This window comes from Oreochromis niloticus, linkage group LG3, assembly GCF_001858045.2.
Source record: "Oreochromis niloticus isolate F11D_XX linkage group LG3, O_niloticus_UMD_NMBU, whole genome shotgun sequence".
Lineage (NCBI taxonomy): Eukaryota > Metazoa > Chordata > Actinopteri > Cichliformes > Cichlidae > Oreochromis > Oreochromis niloticus.
Window position 1 is genome coordinate 36,378,894 of NC_031967.2, and position 16,983 is coordinate 36,395,876.

The 16,983-nt window shown below is 41.2% G+C and overlaps 2 protein-coding genes across 2 annotated transcripts; one reads left to right on the plus strand and one right to left on the minus strand.

Annotated features, from left to right (window-relative positions):
• Window positions 1–3,242: 3,242 nt before the first annotated feature.
• Window positions 3,243–4,265, minus strand: LOC109198966 (histone H4). Its single transcript, XM_019354331.2, has one exon. The coding sequence runs from the start codon at window positions 4,202–4,204 to the stop codon at window positions 3,893–3,895; it is 312 nt and encodes a 103-aa protein (XP_019209876.1). The 5' UTR covers window positions 4,205–4,265; the 3' UTR covers window positions 3,243–3,892.
• Window positions 4,266–6,127: 1,862 nt separating this feature from the next.
• Window positions 6,128–8,521, plus strand: LOC109198939 (zinc finger BED domain-containing protein 1-like). The gene is made up of 2 exons (XM_019354270.2): window positions 6,128–7,344; window positions 7,554–8,521. The coding sequence occupies exons 1-2, from the start codon at window positions 6,272–6,274 to the stop codon at window positions 8,203–8,205; spliced, it is 1,725 nt and encodes a 574-aa protein (XP_019209815.1). The 5' UTR covers window positions 6,128–6,271; the 3' UTR covers window positions 8,206–8,521.
• The last annotated feature ends 8,462 nt before the right edge of the window (window positions 8,522–16,983 follow it).

Consider the following 16,983-nt stretch of genomic DNA (forward strand, 5'->3'; position numbering starts at 1 on the left):
AGGTGACAGAAGAACCAACACAGAGCTCAGAGAGTAACGGTGACACAAGATCACAGGTGAAATGTGATGATGACTTGTTGGTTCATGACTGTATTTGAAGCACATGTGTGACTGCATGTATTTGGAATGTCTCACTGTTATTTATCAGGTGACAGAGGTGAAGAGGCGAGGTCACAGGTGACTGACTGATGATTTGGTGCTATAGATTAACTAGTATTTATTATGACAATTGTCAGGCTGCTTTTAGTCATCCCGGTATCCTCTGCTGAGGCTGAAAGAAGTTTCAGTGCTCTCACAAGACTAAAAACATGGCTAAGGTCAACAATGACTCAAATGAGATTACAGTTTTTTCTGATGGCTTGAGCACATTTTTTATAACTATTGGTTCTTTTTGCAAAACTCTACACACAAATAAGAAAACTCTTCACCCAATCAGCAAAACATTGTAGTTTTCTTGTAAAAGCGAATAACCTTTGCTTAACTCTCCACACCTTTGTAAAAATGGTATTTTCGTATCCAACAGTTAACACAAGCCATCATATTAATAAGCACACAATGCACCAACTACACACTGATGGTATGAATAAAAAACACATCTGGCTTTTGCCTTCTCTGTGCACAAGGTAGGCTATGTCAGTTTGAGCTCATACTTTTGTCATAGATCAGTAACCATAGAGGGATCCAAACTTCAAGTACTGGTGTTTATCACACACATCAAAACAAACACAAGTGTTTATTTCCAAGTATAGGATTATTTGCAATCGCCATATTGACTATATGGGTTTCTTGGTCTGCAGTGAGCATGCTTCCTCTGCCCCCAGCATCTGGTCGTCTAGCAATTCTGTAAAGTAACAATTTCAGTATTTTTACATCTATGGTATTGTTGTGTTTCTCATTGGCATACGGCAGTGCTACAAGTCTTAGTGCAAAGTGACTGTACTAGCTGATTCTCATTTCAAAATGTCCTTATGATGCTTGCTACAGTGTAGCGGCTCGAGTTAGGCTGAACCCGTTGGCCAGCTTCCCTCAGGGTCACTCCATGGTTGATGACATGGTCCACTATTGTAGCTCTGATGTCATCAGCAATTCTATTTCTTACTCTTCTTACCCTTCCTCTCCCCCCTCCTCGTCCTCCTCTTGCTCCTCCTTGTCCTTGTCCACCTCTTCATCCTACTTCTTCACCTCCACGTCCTCTTCCTCGGCCTCCTCTACTTCTCACTCTTCCTGCTCCCTCCATTGTACTCCACACACACAGCTTACCTGTATTATAGTGCTTAGGCTGATTGCAAAGTGAACTAATTATCTAAAACAGTTTTCACATGTGACAGTGTGCCAGACAGTTGGCAAAATAGTGTAAATAATGGCCGTAAATGTGTATAGTTTTGCTACGAGTGTGTTGATCATTTGGAAATTGAGTGTAAAGCAGTGAGTTGTGTTTACAGTTCTGCAAAAAGAGTGTTGTGCAGTGGATTGTAGCTACAGGTTTGCAAAGTGTGTGTTACAAAATGGCAAACTGAGTGCAAAGCAGTGTTTGTGCTTTTAGTTTTGCAAACTCAGTGAGTGGTTTTGCTATAAGTATTAATAGTTTTAGAAATTGTGCTATAAGAATCACAGTTAGGGTTTAAGCATTCAGAAAAAAACTGTAAACAATGCTGCTGTGTGCCATGTCCACCAGGAGAGACTGGACAGTATGGATGTAAAACATATATGCCAGCAGTTTATCTCAGTTAACGAGAGGAGAAGGCATGTGTTTGGCTCCTTCACATAGTGGACATTGAGTTGTTGTGTGGGACACCAGTAGTCCATGTCTGTTGCTGTAACAGTAGTTCATGTTTAGAATAAAGAAATCCCAGTTCACTGAGTTGATCGGGGCAATAGTGCCTAAAATGTTGCATCATTTTGCTGAGAGATCTTTTACTTTGTGGTCATCTTAGATGAGTAGTTTTATGGACAAACCACCAGGTCATTCAGTGTTCCCTTAGTGCTAATGTATCAGAGATGTTGGTGTACTACAACTGAAGTAATGTTGTTAAGTCCTTAAAGTCATATTCTTTTATTGTCATGACTCTATTTGAAGCTATTTTTATTTTTGTATGATACCTGATTTATATGGAATATGGCTGAAGTAAACTAAAGTCTACAATTCTTAGTCATTTGTTTAATAGTAATTTAACATTATATAATTCACATATAAAACTATGAATTGTAATTTTAAATGGTTTAAAAGCATGCAGAATAGCATATGTAGGCAAGTATATTTCTCCTTTTTTATCAAGAAGCAAAGACAAAAAGGAAAAAAAAAAGAAACAGGGCAGGGTTCGGTGGTTGAATCATCCGTCCCCACCAACGCCAAAACCAAATTTACGCTCTTGCCAGGATCCTCCCCCGCCACCTACAGCTGGCCGTCTGCAACGACGAAGAGCTGAACAAGGCGCTGGGCCGAGTGACGATCGCTCAGGGTGGTGTGCTGCCCAACATCCAGGCCAAGAACAACCACCAGCTAACGGCTCTTTTAAGAACCACTCACAACCTCTGAGAGTACACTTGCTTAAAGTAATTAAACTCAAACTCATGTTAACACTAGAACTGAAGTGGGCCAGCCCTGTTAGTCTATTAGTGTATGCAACACATGTAGCTGTTTTACTGCATGAATGAAAATCTGACTGACTTAAATTTAGTTATTTCCCAGATTTTTTTTTAATAAACTTGCTGTGAAACCAGAAATCTGTGTAGTAAGAGCATAAACATTGTCTCATTGTTTGTTCCTTAAAGTACTTGCACTAAAACTTAAAAGCAAGACAGCTGAGCAGATCAAAGAGGTTCAGACTTATAATAATTATAAATCACTACAAACTCTCATTTAGGTCTGAGATTCATTTAGACCGTCAGCGAGCCACAGCTGTGTGCTACATGCAAACACTTTGTGTGTGGTGTATTTTCTGTAATTCTGATCTGCTCCCTCAAAGGAGCTTTTTTTTTTTTTTGTTCATTTATTTTTTACCTGGAAGCATGTCAATTAAACTTAGACAACCTGGCAAAACTTGTTTTGCGATGTGGGTCATTTCATCACAGAGCATTAACAGTTGCCTTTGATACTTTGTTTGCAGTTTTAAACAGACATGTTGCATTTCAAGTGCATAAAATCTGGGTACTAAAACATATCTTTGATAATGTTCCTTGTATGAAGGTTATGTCAGGATTGTAAGACTGAGTAAACCTGTCAGAAATGAAGATCACACGTCAAAACTGTTACATTGATATTATTGGTGAAAATATTTCAGGCACACATCAGGAAGAGGTTTCAAAAGCTTCATTGGGCTTTGTCTACTCATGTCCACCTACTCTACTAGATCAAAGGTGGGTTGGTTATTAAAAAAAAAAAAAAAAAAAAAAAAAAAAAAAAAAAAAAACACAAACCTAAAGCACTTTTACTTTAAGTAATTTCTGGCAGGAAGACATTTACAAATAAAGTGAAATCTATTGGTTCACACTCCTGCTATAGGTGAGTATTAATAAACAGTGATATTGAATAGGTCTGTAACCTCTGAAGTTCAGTTTGTGGTCAAGTCATTTATTGACTTTTTATAAAGAAAAGCACGCATTATAAACACCTTAATCTTAGAGCCTATAGCAAAACGAAGAGTCGATATAATATAATGGGTGTCTCAGTCAGTAATTAAGTTATAACATAGTACTTCAGAAGTCGGTGGGGAGATACTGGCAGGTATTTTGCTGAAATTCTCAGAACATTCCTCTAAAACACACACACAAAAAAAAAAAAAAAAAAAAAAAAAAAAAAAAACTATAAATAAAATAAGATCACAGAACAAAGCCCTTAAGGTGAAGTGTGTGGCTCTTAAAAGAGCCGTTTGATGGGTTAGGGCGAATGAATTTAACCGCCGAAGCCGTACAGAGTGCGGCCCTGCCTCTTCAGAGCGTACACCACATCCATGGCGGTCACGGTCTTCCTCTTGGCGTGCTCAGTGTAGGTGACGGCGTCACGGATGACGTTCTCCAGAAATACCTTCAGCACACCACGGGTCTCCTCGTAGATCAGACCAGAAATGCGCTTCACTCCGCCACGGCGAGCCAGACGACGGATGGCGGGTTTGGTGATGCCCTGGATGTTATCACGAAGAACTTTACGGTGACGCTTGGCGCCTCCTTTCCCGAGTCCTTTGCCACCTTTGCCCCTTCCACTCATGGTTACACTTCCTTCTTTGAACGAGCAAAGTCGAATGAAGTTCAACCCGACGGAGCCGTTTTATTATGTGTGCTCGGCGGACGTAAAAGAAAACAGACGAGGTTCACTGGACGACTCAAAGCTCTGTGGCTCCGCCCACTCTTCTATTCTCTAAATGTGGAAATGTTGACTTTTGTTAATGACAAATTAAGTCTAACCGAACAAGAGGCTCACACCAAATCGCACCCACAATGTCATGTCTATGTTATCTCTGAGAAATCTACAAGTGTATCTATTCAGTGTACAGTAAACTGCGATGGAGACAACCAGTTCTACTCCACCCGCAGTCACAGTCATGCGGTTCCTCATTTCCGCCAAAAGCCAGTAGATGGCGGTAATTTCAGCCGCTCCTGTTTTCTGTCTCTGTTCATTCAAAGAAGAAACTAACCATCAATGGAAGAGGGAAGTGTGGATTCATTTCTGAACAAATGAATTCATTTCTGAACAACAAAAATGAGAGAAAGGGGTAAGGGTCTTTTTGGTAACATTACAGAGCAGTGGAAAGAGCTTAACATTAATTTTACACAAACATGCACTAAACAAGTATATAATATAATTAATAAAAAAATTAATGAGAGACAGATAAAATATAAGGACGCAGGCGTAGAAGAATACCCGATAATACTTAAAAATGTCTATGATAAACTAATCTCTGAAAATATGAGAGACACGGTTTGGTTGGTTTCTGTCGGACGTCTCCCGGTTAGAGCAGTAGTTCAGTGGAGCTGCTTTGCCCAATGTCACAATGTGCCAAAGATGAAACCCTGGAACATTTACTGTTATCCTGCTACAGAACGGTAGAGATCAGACAGCAAATGGCTAAAGTGGGGTTTGATATTGATAATAACATAAAAGCTATAAAGTATGGTCTGTTTAAGGAAAAAATGTATGACAATAAAAGACGCCTCTTTTGGCTAATCATGTGCATTATCAATACACACAATTGGAAAACAAGAGCCAAGGTGGTCATTGAACAAAAGATCATAGATAGTGTGGCTGTTTGTAAGAATATTCTTGCAGACTTGAGGAGGAGGAAAACTAAATAATAGTCCTTTACCTTGGGATCTTTTAAAGATATGATTAATATTTAAATGTTTGAGTACGATTTTGGGGAAGTTAATTGAAATTTATTTCTATGCATTTGTTGTAAATTATCATGTGTATTGCCATGTATTTTGATGCAAAGTTTTTTTGTGTGTGTGTGTTGTTTTGTTATGAATTGTCATGAATTTTGAAAATAAAGGCTTAAAAAAAAGCAAGGGTGGTGGTAACGCCTGAGTTTATCCCTTCCCTTCTGCTTGTAGCCCTTGAGTGTTTAATCATGCCCCCCCTATGTACCTCTACCCTATGCCTCTAAATTTGGCAACCTATGGGTGAGGTTGAAATATGGTGGAAGTAACGACCCACCTTCTCGTGATTATGTGGCGGAGGAACTTCTTTTCCAATCTTCTTGGGTAAATCCACAGTACATCTATTCTTTCATTTCCTTACCCAATAGAAGAGAGATTGAGTTGTGCTTTCTCCAAGAAACCCCCTTGCGACGGTTTTTGGAAATTCATCATGCCAACTTAAATCATCCTAAATGGAAGGAATAGTCTGTAGAATCTCCAGTCCAGCTAGAAGTAGGGATGGGTATCGTTTAGGTTTTATCCGATACCAGTACCAAACCGGTACTTTTGAAACGGTGCTGGTGCTTAAACGGTGCTTGAACCGATGCTTAAAGAATCGAAAACAAACACTTTGTCCAAAAACCTCTTATGTTTAGCTGTTTTTTTTTGTAAAAAGATAACAATGTTAGCCTTTTCTGCAGCTATAGAGCATATATGGTATCACTCTTGGCTGGAAGCAGTGCTTAAACAATGAAAAAAACACCAATTTTGTCTAAAAACTATAGCTGTCGAAATTAACGCGTTAATTGCGATAATTAAATTTTGGAATTAATTACGTTAGAATATTTAACTATTTAGCGCAACACGCAGAAAAGTCGCTCCCATAATTCCACTTGATTTGTTTACCGCGCCACTGAAAATGGAGAAGCAGGAACAGGATGGCCTTCTGGATGGGGAATTTAAATACAAGAAGAACATAGATGGGACAATAAACAAACGCGTTGTAATTTGCACTCACTGTAGTAAAGAGTTTCAATTTCACCGTTCAAATTCGACCTTAAAATACCACCTTAATGCCAAACACGCGTTTGTCGGGGCAGCAGCTTCACCCAGCCTGCGTCAGACCACTCTTAGTGAACGCAGGCCACTCGGTAAGTCTTCTTTGGACAAACTGACCGACAATATAGCCAAATGGATAGCAAAGGACTGTAGACCGCTAAGCATTGTGGAGGACAAGGGCTTTGCGGATGTTTTAAAGGTTGCATCTCAGGACGCGTCCTACAAGCCCCCAGCGAGAAGCACAATAACAATTCGAATCCACGAACTGTATGAAACGGAGAAAAAGAAAAAAGAAGAGGCTTTAGTTCACACAGAATGCGTGGCTCTGACAGGAGACCACTGGACATCATTGAGTAATGACAATTACCTGGGAGTTACTGCGCATTTAATCACTGAAGCCTGGGGTCTGACATCCTTTGCGCTGACTATAATGAAAACGGAAGAGCGGCACTTTGCGGAGGCTTGTGCAGAGCAGTTCCAGACTGTTGCTCGCAGGTGGAGAATTGAGGAGAAGGTGACAACAGTAGGCACGGACAGTGCGCGCAATATGATCGCCGCGGCTCGCATCATGCCATTCAATCACATGCCGTGTACCGCGCACATTCTACAGAGATGCATCACAGTGAGTCTCGCAGACAGTGGCTTTGTCACTGCGCTGGCCAAATGCCGCAAAATTGTTGGCCATTTTAAGCACAGCCCAGCAAACACAGCAGAGCTGAACGCAGAGCAGGTGTCACTGGGGCGCAAGCAGGAGCCGTTGGCCCAGGACGTGCCTACGCGCTGGAACTCCACGCTGGAGATGGTGAAGCGCTTGATCCGCAACCAAACTGCAGTAACCGCGACTCTGGATAAACAAAAGCATAAACTTGTCCTCCTGACGCCTCCAGAGTGGGACAAACTCCAGAGACTGGAGACACTTCTAGAGCCCTGCAGGTGAGCCTGTCATTGTGACCATAATTGTAGGTTTAGATTAAATGTATCAAACATACATCTTAAATCAGTTTTGTTATTATGAAAATGTCTTATTTAAAAAATAAATGAAATCAAATATTTTATTAATATTACCTAGTATTAAAAAGCTTTTTTTAATTTGCTGTCTTATCTGTGTGTGTGTGTGTGTGTGTGTGTGTATTCCACTGCAGATATGTGACTGAACTGCTGGGAGGAGAGGCCTACGTCTCCTGCTCTGTAGTTCTACCAGCCTTCTGCCACCTGCGCCGTGTCATGGAAGTAACTGATGAGGACCCTGCATATGTGGTGAGGTTTAAAGAGAAGTTTAAGGAAGACCTTGCTTCCCGCCAGGAACATACCAACTATGCATGGCTCCAGATCGCAACTGCACTGGACCCACGTTTTAAAGACCTACGCAGTGTGCCCAAGACTGACAGAGAAGCAGTGTGGACCACACTGGCAGGCATGCTGCATGAAGACTCTCCTAGAAGATCACACACTGCAGAAGAAGGTCCAGCCAAGAAGAGGCTGAGCCTGCTGCAGATGGACTCTGACTCTGAGTCAGAGGAGGAGGTACAGCAGGACAGAGCCATACAGCGCTACAGAGCAGAGCCCTGCACTGCCTTAGAGGACTGTCCCTTACAGTGGTGGGCAGCTCATGCAGGAGCCCACAGCCAGCTGGCCCGCCTTGCTCGCAGATACCTGGCCACTCCTGCCTCCACAGTGCCCTGTGAGAGGCTGTTCTCTGTAGCAGGGCACATTGTGAACAAGAAGAGGTCTGCTCTGCACTCAGAGAACGTGGACAAGTTGGTTTGTCTCAGCAACTGGCTGAAGGATGAGTAGACCAGAGGACCGTGTGTTTAGAGCTTGTTCTATGGTTGAATGTGATTTAAACAATACTTTTCACTGTTGTTCATATTTTTTTGCACTAATCTACCTTACCCAAAAGGATGATTGGAGATTTTTTCTATTTTGCCTGTTGAATTAGGCCTATGTTCTGTGAACTTGAAGATGTATATGGATAAAACAATGTGCTAGATTTAAACGGGTGGAAAACATTCAGTAAAAATCCCTCACAATTATTTGAAGCCCTGTTCTGCTTGTACTGCTTGTACTCACAATTAATAATAAATAAAACAAACAAGTGTGTTAAAAACCACTATCTGTCCCGATTTTTACACATATATACACATATACACATATATTTCGAGTTGCGATTAATCAATTTTTAGGCTGTGATTAATTCGCTTCCAGCACAACACCCAGCCTATGTCAGACCACGCTGAGTGAACGCAGGCCACTCAGCGTGGTCTTAGCATTAAATAACACTAACAAGTGTGTAAAAATCCGCTATCTGTCCGTATGTTTGCACACATTTTGGTCATATTTCGAGTTGCGATTAATCATGATTAATTAATTTTTAAGCTGTGATTAATCTGATTAAAAATTTTAATCATTTGACAGCCCTACTAAAAACCTCTCATGTTTAGCTGTTTCCCACTTGTTCTTTGGTCATTTTAGCCTTTTTGGCCAGGGTGAAGGGAGTATCTGCCATCAAACAAGAAGACAGCCGCATGTAACTACGACGCTGTTTGCTAGTTCACCTTACGTGCATTAATGTAATAACGTGGTTAGCCTACTCAACGTAAATTACACACGAACAACATTAAGCTACTCGCCCAGAGAAGAACCGCTGCTGCTGCCATCATCATCCGTCATCATTTCTGCTACACTGGCAGGGCTAGGGGCCAGGACTCTACTCTTCGGGTTCTTGGGGGATGTTGCTAACTCCGGGTCTGATAACAGGCACCACACCCGCAGTAGATGTGCACGGTGTGAGGTCTCGCAGCAAGCTATGAAATACGGTGCATTTCTCGGCTTTTAAAAAAACGCTATGCGTCGCCAGGTGTTTCATCAGATTCGAGGTGTTACCTCTTTTGACAGCATCACAGTATCAGCTTAAAGCACTTGTTGCAGGCTGCTGAGTTTGCATCTTTTGCTGTGAAGTAAAGCCAGACTTTTGACCGCTTCGCCGTGGGCATTTTTATTCTGTAGCTCTGCTCTAAAAGAACGTATGTACCTGGGCCCGCCTACTATCCTCGGAAAGGTAAAATGATTGGCTAGAATCCAAAGTGTATGACGTCTCAGGAAAAAAAGCACTGAAATAAAGCACCGAAATGTGCGCTGCTTTTCGGTCTGGTTACTACCGTTTATGTCAGGACCGGTGCCATAATCCGGATACCGGATACCCATCCCTAGCTAGAAGTCACAACAATTGTGGTGAAATTTTGGACAGGAAGAGTTCCAGACCAGGACATTGAACTCTACCTACAACGGTACTGTGAAGTCTTTCAACCTCCTGTTAAGCTGGTTGATAAATTCGGCTTATGGTATGGAGTGAGAAAATTCAAGGTACGAATGCGGAGAGATGAAGCAGGTCATATTGTTTCCATCCCTAACTCCATCTCTCTGGGCCCTTTTAATGCACGTATCATATATCCTGGACAAGCAAACAGATGTTTCATCTGCCAAGCACTAGACCATCAAGCAAGAGACTGCACTACCTTTAGGTGCTGCAAGTGCGGGTAGTTGGGTCATAAAGCTAAAGAATGCCAAAATGACAGCGAGTGTTCTCTGTGTGGACCGAAGGGTCACACCTTCTTTAAATGTCCCGAATCCTTTGCAAATATAACTAAAGCCCCCCAGCAGCCCCCCACGAGTGCTGTTTATACAATTTTTCAATTACAATTTCAGGACAAGAACCTAGCAATCGTACCTCAAAAAATCTTCCTGGTGTAACAGAGCCGCAGACAGACAATAACAACATAGAGGAGGAATCGACGCCCCCAACACAACTTAAAGAGATAACAGCACGAAGTAGAGAAGAGCCAAAGGATCAATTCTTCTTAGAAACCTCTGAGGTGGAATGTGAGAGTGATGACGAGGAAGAAGTTTTATCGGAAAGCTACATAAGCGCAAGTGATAATGCAGAATCACCTATTTTGACTCTAGTGGAGATTTCTCCTACGGATGGTCCAGCAAGACGTGATGAAGCGGATACACAAACAGGGATTTTTCTAAACAAACAGCATCCCGCAATGGAAGAATTGGTCAATGAAACAACGAAAGGAGGTAGGAAAAGAAGTGTCTCGATGACATCTTATGGCAGAGACAAGAGAAAAGACGATAGCTCCAGCCCTCCACAAGGTAATGTTGAATCTACAATTTTCCCCCTCTCTACTGAGCAACCTCCTACTACATAAATATGAGTACTGTTAAAATAATAACATGGAATGTTAGAGGGTTACAATCAGAAAGACTAAGAAGGAAGAAAGTGCTTTTTCTGAAAAAACTAGACTATGATATATTGTGTTCACAAGAATTAAGATTGAAAACCAATGAAGATATTGGAGAGCTGAATAAATTATGGGGTCTAAGCCACTCAGTAATCTCAATAGGGGAAGATAGTGCAGACGGGGTGGGCTTTTTCTTTAAAAACGCTCATGTGAATATATTAAAGACAAGAGATATAATACCTGGACGGCTTTTACTTGTGGATTGTTATTATGGTGGTCAAAAGTTCCGGTTAATTAATGTATATACCGCACCCGAAAGAACAAAGAAAATGCAATTGCTAGAGAAAATGAGACAGTTGTTAGAATGTGGGTTTAATACTGTTTTATGTGGGGATTTTAATATAGTTACGGAAGAGAATGACAGGTTTGCTAGTACAACATTCAAAGAGTCCAGGGAAGGTAAACTACTGACACAAATATGTAAAGACGCATCTCTTAGGGATTTATATATTATCTTAAACCCTCAGACAACTCATTACACAAGGTTTGACTCAGCCTCTAAAACTAGAATAGATAGAATTTATATATCTTCTGAGATTTCAGCTTTAAGATATAATGATTTTGTAACTGAGTTCTCTGATCATAAGGTAGTCAGAGCTACGATTTTGTGTGGCACTGACCCCCCTTCCACTTATTGGAAATTAAATACGAGCTGCCTAAGTGACGAGGCACTAGTTTTGGAATTAAAGGAAGAAATTAAGATAAGATAAGATAAGATAAGATAAGATAAGATAAGATAAGATAAGATAAGATAAAACTTTATTAATCCCTCAGGTGGGTTGCTCTGGGAAATTCGGTTTCCAAAAGCACAGCACCGACAGAAGTTACAGAACGTGAGCAGAATATTATATATACACACATATATAAATACAGAGACATATATAAATAAAATATACGAAAGGGATAAATAGAATAAATAGGAATAAGAATACAAGGGAATTGCACATTTCAAGTATTGAAGTCTATTGCACCATTGACTATTAACAAAAGTATTGCACAGTGAAGTGAAGAGTGGCCCCGTTTGTCCTCCTGTTTCCTCTCCCTCTCCCCTCCAGAGAGGAGTTAAACAGTTTGGTGGCGTGTGGGACAAAGGAGTTTTTAAGTCTGTTGGTTCTTGTCTTTGTTTGAAGCAACCTGTCACTGAACAGACTCCTCTGGTTGTTTATGGCCGTGTGCAGAGGATGCCCAGCATTGTCCATAATGTCCAACAGTTTTTTTAGTGTCCTTTTCTCTGCCAGTGTCCAGCTTCATGCCGACCACAGAGCTAGCCTTCCTGATCATTTTTTTCCAGCCTGGATGAGTCCTTCTTTGCTGTGCTGCTCCCCCAGCACACTACAGCATAGAAAAGTACTCCAGCAACCACTGACTGGTAAAACATCCTCAGGAGCTTCCTGTAGATGTTAAAAGACCTCAGCCTCCTGAGGAAGTACAGTCGGCTTTGGGCTTTTTTATACAGGTGCTCTGTGTTGCATGAGCAGTCCAGTTTGTTGTCCACCCACAGCCCGAGGCACTTGTACTTGTTGACCACCTCCACCTCCTCCCCCTCTATCTGAACCAACAGTGGACCTTCTCTGGACCTCCCGAAGTCCACAACCAGTTCCTTGGTCTTTGAGGTGTTGAGTTGCAGGTGGTTTGTGTGACTCCATGTGACGAAGTTCCTCACCAGTCTTCTGTACTCCTCTTCCTGATCATCCCAGATACACCCCATGATGGCCGTGTCGTCTGCAAACTTCTGAATATGGCATAATTCAGAGTTGTAGCAGAAGTCAGAGGTGTACAGGGTGAAGAGAAGAGGGGGCAGCGCAGTTCCCTGTGGTGCTCCTGTGCTGCTGACCACAGTGTCAGACATGATGTCCTTCAGCCTGACGTACTGTGGTCTGTCAGTGAGGTAGTCGGAGATCCAAGCGACCAGGCAGGGGTCCACCTGCATCCTGTTCAGTTTTTCCTGGCGCATACAGGGCTGGATGGTATTAAAGGCACTGGAAAATTCAAGAAACAGGATCCTGACCGTGCCTTTTCCCCCGTCCAGGTGTGAGTAGGCTCTATGTAGGAGGTACAGGATGGCATCCTCCACGCCGACATCCGCCTTGTATGCGAACTGTAGTGGGTCCTGGGCATGTTGTACTTGTGGTCGGAGGAGGTTGAGGAAGAGCCGCTCTAGAGTCTTCATAAGATGTGATGTCAGTGCCACCGGTCAGAAGTCATTCAGCTCATTGGGCCGGTTCCTTTTGGGGACCGGGACGATGCAGGATGCCTTCCATAGGGCGCGCACTCTCCCCAGTTGCAGACTGAGATTGAAGACTCGTTGTAGCGGCTCCCCAAGTTCAGCAGCACACGCCTTTAGCATCCTAGGACACACCTTGTCTGGGCCTGCTGCCTTTCTGGGGCGAAGCTTCCTCAGTTGTCTCCTGACCTGATCCACTGTGACACTGGGAGATGATTGGAAGGAGGGGGGGGAAGATGTCCTGCTGTTGAGAGAGGGATTGGAGCAGGGGGTGTCATAGTGTCAGGAAGGGGGGAAGTGAGGGAGGTAGGAGAGTGGGGAGAGGGCTCTGTAGTAAAGGTGAGGGTGAGGGTGGGGGGGTTGTGGGCTGGTCAAACCTGTTGAAGAAGTTGTTGAGTTCGTTTGCCTTCTCCACATTCCCCCCCCACTGTGCTGTTCTTGGTGTTGTGGCCTGTGATGGTTTTCACACCATTCCAGACCTCCCTCATATTGTTCCTCTCCAACTTCTGCTCCACCTTCCTCCTGTAGGTGTCCTTCGCTTCCCTCAGGCAGCGTTTCACCTCCCGCTGTGCTGCTTTCATCTCCTCCTTCACTTTGCTCCTGAAAGCCTTCTTCTTCATGTTGAGGACAGCTTTGACTTCCTGTGTTACCCACGGTTTGTTATTAGGATAACACCATACCGTCTTAGCAGGGGCGACCGTGTCCACACAAAAGTTGAGGTAGTCTGTCGGACAGTGTGTCGCCCCCTCTATGTCCTCACCATGTGGGCTCAGAAGCACATCCCAGTCTGTGGTGTCATAGCAGTCTCTCAGAGCATCCTCCTTTTCTGGGGTCCATCTCCTGATGGAGCATGTTGTGTTAAGCGTGTTAAGAAAGTTTTACAACTTAAAAAAACTCACATCATCTGATATACAGTTGTGGGAGACACTGAAAAAACGGATGAGAATTTTTTTTTTTTTAAATTTAAATGTAGAGAAATAAATAATGTAAAAATCTAAAGTATAACGAACAAGTAAATCAATATATTTATTTGAAGAATAAAAAATCTAGAAATGAGGATGAAGAGAACCAGATTGAAGAACTTAAAGTTTGTATTGAAAAAGTAAACAATTAAATATTTAATATACAAAAATCTATGGGATGTGATATAAATGGAAATAAAGATTATATGATTGGAGCTCACCAAAAGAAACGTAATAATGATTTTATTTCCTCTATAAGAGATGATGGAGGAAATTCCTTTGTTAGTGAAACAGATAAAAGGCGAGTTATCAGAAGGCTATGTTCCCAAATGTTTTCTCCGTTATCTACAAAAACAAGTGCAGTAGAATCCCTACTAAGTAAAATAGAGCCCCTGGACTCAATCCAATATAATTTTCTTCTAGGAAATATTACTAAAGATGAGGTAGAATGTGTGGTCAGCCAGTTAAATATGAATAAAACCCCTGGTTTAGATGGACTTCTGTCGGAATTTTAGTAGTGAATGAAATATCTGAATTTTTAGCCACTGTTTTTAATGAAGCCATGCATAGGTGAACATTGGGTGACTTCTTTTACAATGGGGTAATGTGTTTGCTATATAAGAAAGGGGAAAGAGATGACATAAATGATTATAGACAACTAACAATAATGAATGTTGATTATAAGATATTTGCTGAAATAATTATGGATAGGTTAGAAGAGGTATTAAATTATAGAAAAAGAGCAAACATGTGCAATAATTCTATTTTATTCTACTGTATATAGTATTTTATTTTATTCTATTCTGTACAGTTGTGTACTGTATTTATTCTTATTTTATTTTATTCTAATTTTTGCTTCATAACTTTTGCACTGTCCACTTCCTGCTGTGACAAAACAAATTTCCCACATGTGGGACTAATAAAGGTTATCTTATCTTAATAAGAGGTCGTTTGATGTGGGATAACTTATGTAAAAAGTTAAGTAAAAAATTTAATTCAATAAATGCATCTTTTTTCTCCTTTTTAAAAAAATGAAATGTACACATTTTAACACATCTTTGTGTGAAAATAACACATCCTTGTGTTGACTTTTTTAACACAGAAGATGTGTTAAAGGAGCAGACACATTAATTGTGTTAAAACTGACTCATCATGTGTTGTCCCTGAGCTGATGCAGCACGTGTTAAAATTTAACACATGATGTGTCAATTTTAACACATCCCTTCTAAGAGTTTAGCTGCTGTCTCCCCCCGTCCTCAGAAAACTGTTATTAACTTAAGTAAATTGTGTACTAAATTATGGAGGACCACAAGAGCCACGCGCATCGAAATAAAAATTTCTGTGCTTTAATAATGAATTGTAGAATAAATTCTGCAATTGTAAATTCATTTTTGAATTCCAATTTAATAAACTGCATTTCAAAATCCTTTTTCCAATTGCATTTCAAAATCCTTTTTCCAATTGCACTTTAATAAACTGCATTTTAAAATCCTTTTTTCAGTTGCAATTTAATAAACTGCAGTTCAAAATCCTTTTTCCACTTGCAATTTAATAAACTGCAGTTCAAAATCCTTTTTCCACCTGCAATTTAATAAACTGCAGTTCAAAATCCTTTTTCCACTTGCAATTTAATAAACTGCAGTTCAAAATCCTTTTTCCACTTGCAATTTAATAAACTGCAGTTGGGAAAATCCTTTTTCCACCTGCAATTTAATAAACTGCAGTTCAAAGTCCTTTTTCCACTTGCAATTTAATAAACTGCAGTTCAAAATCCCTTTTCCACTTGCAATTTAATAAACTGCAGTTCAAAATCCATTTCCCTTTCCTGTTCGCTCCGGGATTAGCTGCTGGATTAGCTCCTGGATTAGCTCTTCGATTAACAACTTGCTGGAGGCTATTCAAATTAGCCACACCGTGGGATGTAAGGAGCTCTCTGATTGGTTGGTCAGACACAGGCTGTCTGCCAGCCTGGATTTTTCTAGCTCATAGCTTCTCCCTGCTAGGAAGCGTGTGTGCTTGTACAAAGGCCGTTCAGCGTCGGGATTTACACTCGGCTCGACACGGATAAGTGAAGAATGAAGGGACCCTGCAGCGAAACGGAGAGCCAACCTCTGACTGAGTGCCTGTCTACACATTCTGACCACCTGTTGAAGGTAAGGTGCTAACGTGGCTAACGCTAGCATCACCGCACGTAGCCCCGTTATTTTAAGATCATCTTAGCTAATGAAAGTTTTACGTCGCAGCTGTACGAGCTCGCTACGTGTTTTGTAAGCTGCTGTGCTCTTCACAAATAAAGCTGGAAGCAGCTCAGACTGTTAGAACCAGCACTGAGGCCTGTTACATTTATACAGTGTTAGAGCAATGGCTGCAACCTACAGCCTTTAAACTAGCGATTACAATGCTGACAGTAAACTCGTCAGTCCAGATGTTACCACATTACTCTATGGTACTTAGAGTTAAAACAACTGAGACAGGCTGGTTAAAATAACAGCTGTCAGTTCTCTCATTCAACATATAAAGACTGGAGATCACACTACTGATTTCAGTTCATTTAATATGTGAGTGCACAGATTCATTCTCAACTGGACATAAATGATGATCAAAGGTTGTTTAAATGATGAATTCATCAAATCCCAGCCTCTAACACAGTGCGCTGAATCTTAGCTTTGAATGTCCAGTATATTCTAATCAGTGCAATGTAAGCATTCACCGAACCTATAGTATCTACACCTGTGTGGCAAATGTGTGGTAAAGATACAGATAATGAAATTTAATTATTAATACAATATACATCATGAAAAATGAAAGCTGAAATTGATTCAGTTTAGTACTTTTCTCTGTATGCTCTGTGATTATAAAGGCCTTAAATTCTGTGATATATACTGTAAATGATTTTCACAGAGGTCTTAAAGTACTTAAATCACTGCTGATAGTCTGGTTGTTTATATTTTCACGTTTTTGTGTCTGTAGGGCTGTTTGATGACGATTTGGACTCCTCTGGGAGATGAGGACACACCCACATCTGTTCCATACTGCAGCCATTGATGGTGTTACAGCTCTGAGTCAGCTTTGGGCCATC